The sequence below is a fragment of the Drosophila suzukii genome, chromosome 3 (genome assembly GCF_043229965.1).
Source record: "Drosophila suzukii chromosome 3, CBGP_Dsuzu_IsoJpt1.0, whole genome shotgun sequence".
Taxonomy (NCBI): Eukaryota; Metazoa; Arthropoda; class Insecta; order Diptera; family Drosophilidae; genus Drosophila; species Drosophila suzukii.
This window is the reverse complement of record NC_092082.1, coordinates 45,032,347-45,035,797: the sequence shown is the minus strand read 5'-3', so window position 1 is coordinate 45,035,797 and position 3,451 is coordinate 45,032,347. Positions and strand designations below refer to the sequence as shown.

The 3,451-nt window shown below is 46.0% G+C and overlaps 1 protein-coding gene across 1 annotated transcript; it reads left to right on the top strand.

Moving 5' to 3' along the window:
* Positions 1-1,976: 1,976 nt before the first annotated feature.
* LOC139352798 (serum response factor homolog A-like) lies at positions 1,977-3,191 on the top strand. Its single transcript, XM_070995428.1, has 3 exons — positions 1,977-2,357; positions 2,438-2,725; positions 3,126-3,191. Exons 1-3 carry the CDS (start codon positions 1,977-1,979, stop codon positions 3,189-3,191), a joined length of 735 nt encoding a protein of 244 aa, XP_070851529.1.
* Positions 3,192-3,451: the final 260 nt, after the last annotated feature.

Sequence of the window (3,451 nt, the reverse complement as noted above, 5' to 3'; positions counted from 1 at the left end):
TCTCAAAACTTTTGCCTCAAAATTCTCCTGCAACTGCTCAAGCATTCGCTGAGTTTCTCCCAGTCAATGTTGCACAACCATGAGTCAAATCGGCCTTCTGCTCGAGGTCGTACTACAAGTTGCACGGATACGATATACATCAAGCAACCCATCCGGCTGATCGGAAACGCGGTGGCTCTGCAATTTCAATAAAATCCTGTCTTCAATGTTACCAGTTTTATAGTCTACATAGCCCAAATGTTCAATGTGTCGCCGTCAAAGTTAAAACAGACCTTGGTGAAACAGCTATTGCGTCTATCTATTGTCCACCAAACTTTCAATGTACTGCTGACGACTTTGAAAAACTCTTCGACGATCTGGGAACCAATTTCATAATCGCAGGAGACTGGAATGCACACCAACGTCTCTGGGGATCCCGTAACTCAAGCACCCGCAGAAGAGCACTAGCAGACTACATTCAAAGATCAAATGTCCAGGTCCTTGCAACCGGAGGGCCTATACACTATCCGTACAGTCAAAGAACGCCAACCGCCATTGACTTTGCTGTCTACAGAGGGATTCGGCCCGAGAGTCTCTCCATCTCAGAAACTCTTGAACTAAGCTCTGATCGCTGGGCAAAAAACTTCCCGAAGGCCTTGCATCCTTCCTCGGAATGTGAGCCTCCCACGCTTTCAAGAAGCAGTCAACCGGTGTTACGCTCTCCTGACGCCATCAACGACGCCGTCGAGCTATTTGTCCGGAACATCCATGTGGGATATGGATATATTGAGGGATTTACAGCAACCTATTTAATTTCACATGGGGACACACTGTTCAGAGTTCCGCAACCTCAAGCATTCTTCATCAGCCAAAATCGCAAAAGAGTTGCTATCCCTTTCCATCAAAGTAATCTATATCCATCACCCTCTTTCATTAAAAATTACGCCTTATAAATGTAAGCTAGTCAGTTGATGTGGAAATTTTGTCAGAGGAAGTCGTGTCATCCATAGAGTGCGAAAGTCGTGAAGTTTAAATAAAATACCTTTGTTTCATTAATTTACTTACCATACCCGAAATAAACATTTAAATTTGTAATACCCTACAAATTATTGGGGGCTCGTCCGGGATAAAGTAAAAGAACAAAGAGAAAACTGTGCGTTAACACATCGAAAAACTGCCGCGACAAAGAACGAAGCATAAGCTGAAAAGAAACAGTTTAAAGCGGGGGAAGTACCTGTTATAGAAACAATTGAAGCCGAGAAAAATCTGAACAGTTAAACAAATCGACTAGCAGATCTTACGGCTTTAACCTCTGGAAATGCACACGGAATATGAAACGACAGCCCCTACGAAAGATCCCCATAAAGAAATCTGATGACACATGGTGCAGGTCCGACTCGGAAATTTCTTTAGCTTTTGCAGACGAACTTGAAAAACGCTTCCAGCCATTTGAACTCGCGAGCCGCGAAGATGTTGAAGAAACTCTTGCCTTCCTTGATGCCCCTTCCCCGAATGCCTTACCGATCCAACACGTAAGCCCAGAGGAAGCCCACCACTTTCCCTCTCAATGGAAGTGTGCTGTGATAACGATGATACCAAAACCAGGAAAACCGGAGAACCTTGTCCAGTCTTACCGACCGATAAGCTTGCTACCCACATTCTCTAAAATATTCGAAAGAATATTTCTTAGCAGAATCATGGGAGTAAGAAGCGTGCAGGATGCTATTCCCGACCACCAGTTTGGTTTTAGGCATCATCATGGAACCCCAGAGCAAGTACATCGAGCTGTCCAGCATATCTTAGATGCTTTTGAAAACAAGCAATACAGCTCTGCAATTTTCCTCGATGTTAAGGAAGCTTTCGACCGCGTGTGGCACGATGGCTTACTTTATAAGTTGAAGTCCCTACTCCCGACTAGCCATTTCCTCCTACTAAAATCATACCTGCTTGACCGAAGTTTCATGGTCGAGGTGAGAGGGGAAAGGTCAAGAATCAGAATGGTTCGAGCTGGCGTTCCTCAAGGAAGTGTTCTAGGCCCCGTTTTGTACACTCTGTTCACTTCAGATCTGCCGTGTTCTAACAAGCCGGGCACGATTCTGGCTACATACGCTGACGACACTGCCTTTATTGCGAACGCCTATGCCCAATCGAAGCGTCAAGAATTACCCAGGAATTCCTCGACTCTTACGGGAAATAGGTGGAACATATCCATAAATGGAAGAAATTCAAGTGTGTATACTGTGGCGGAAGCCATACAGCAAGCTATAAAGGCTGCGTCGTCTATCAGCAAGTTGCATATCGACGACAAAATATCACATCCCATCGAAGCACTGTTCCCCAAAAGTCAACTAATTCGAATGTTCGGTCAAATTTTGTGGGTCAGAACTCCTACGCAAACGCCGTCCGTGGTCAAGTTAGTCGTCCCCAGCACCAACAAGCTCCTATGACTTTCCCACAGAGTCAACAGTTTCCTCCACTGGGCAGCAACAATAGAAAGCAAAGTCAGCTACACCACCAAGTAGTACCACCTCGGCAGCAGCAGCAGCTATCACAGCAACAACAAAGGCCTCAACAACAGCAACAACAGCCAAGTCAGCAGCAGCAGTCTTCCTCCCAACAACTGCGACGCAGCTCGCAGCAGTTGATCAACGACCAGCAATGGCAGCGTCAAGAGCAAATCTTTATGCAATCTAACCAAAATCTGTCGGTCCTCGTCGCTCAGATGGACAAGCTGTTCCAAATGATGGTGTCTATGATGGGACTTGTCTCAAAACTTTTGCCTCAAAATTCTCCTGCAACTGCTCAAGCATTCGCTGAGTTTCTCCCAGTCAATGTTGCACAACCATGAGTCAAATCGGCCTTCTGCTCGAGGTCGTACTACAAGTTGCACGGATACGATATACATCAAGCAACCCATCCGGCTGATCGGAAACGCGGTGGCTCTGCAATTTCAATAAAATCCTGTCTTCAATGTTACCAGTTTTATAGTCTACATAGCCCAAATGTTCAATGTGTCGCCGTCAAAGTTAAAACAGACCTTGGTGAAACAGCTATTGCGTCTATCTATTGTCCACCAAACTTTCAATGTACTGCTGACGACTTTGAAAAACTCTTCGACGATCTGGGAACCAATTTCATAATCGCAGGAGACTGGAATGCACACCAACGTCTCTGGGGATCCCGTAACTCAAGCACCCGCAGAAGAGCACTAGCAGACTACATTCAAAGATCAAATGTCCAGGTCCTTGCAACCGGAGGGCCTACACACTATCCGTACAGTCAAAGAACGCCAACCGCCATTGACTTTGCTGTCTACAGAGGGATTCGGCCCGAGAGTCTCTCCATCTCAGAAACTCTTGAACTAAGCTCTGATCGCTGGGCAAAAAACTTCCCGAAGGCCTTGCATCCTTCCTCGGAATGTGAGCCTCCCACGCTTTCAAGAAGCAGTCAACCGGTGTTACGCTCTCCTGAC

Bases quoted from the DNA above. Each gene is read 5' to 3' on its own strand.
- LOC139352798 (XM_070995428.1), top strand. From the start codon at position 1,977: ATGGTTCGAGCTGGCGTTCCTCAAGGAAGTGTTCTAGGCCCCGTTTTG. The intron at 2,358-2,437 runs GTCAGAACTCCT...ACTTTCCCACAG, and splicing joins TGTTCGGTCAAATTTTGTGG to AGTCAACAGTTTCCTCCACT. The intron at 2,726-3,125 runs GTGTCTATGATG...TCATAATCGCAG, and splicing joins ACAAGCTGTTCCAAATGATG to GAGACTGGAATGCACACCAA.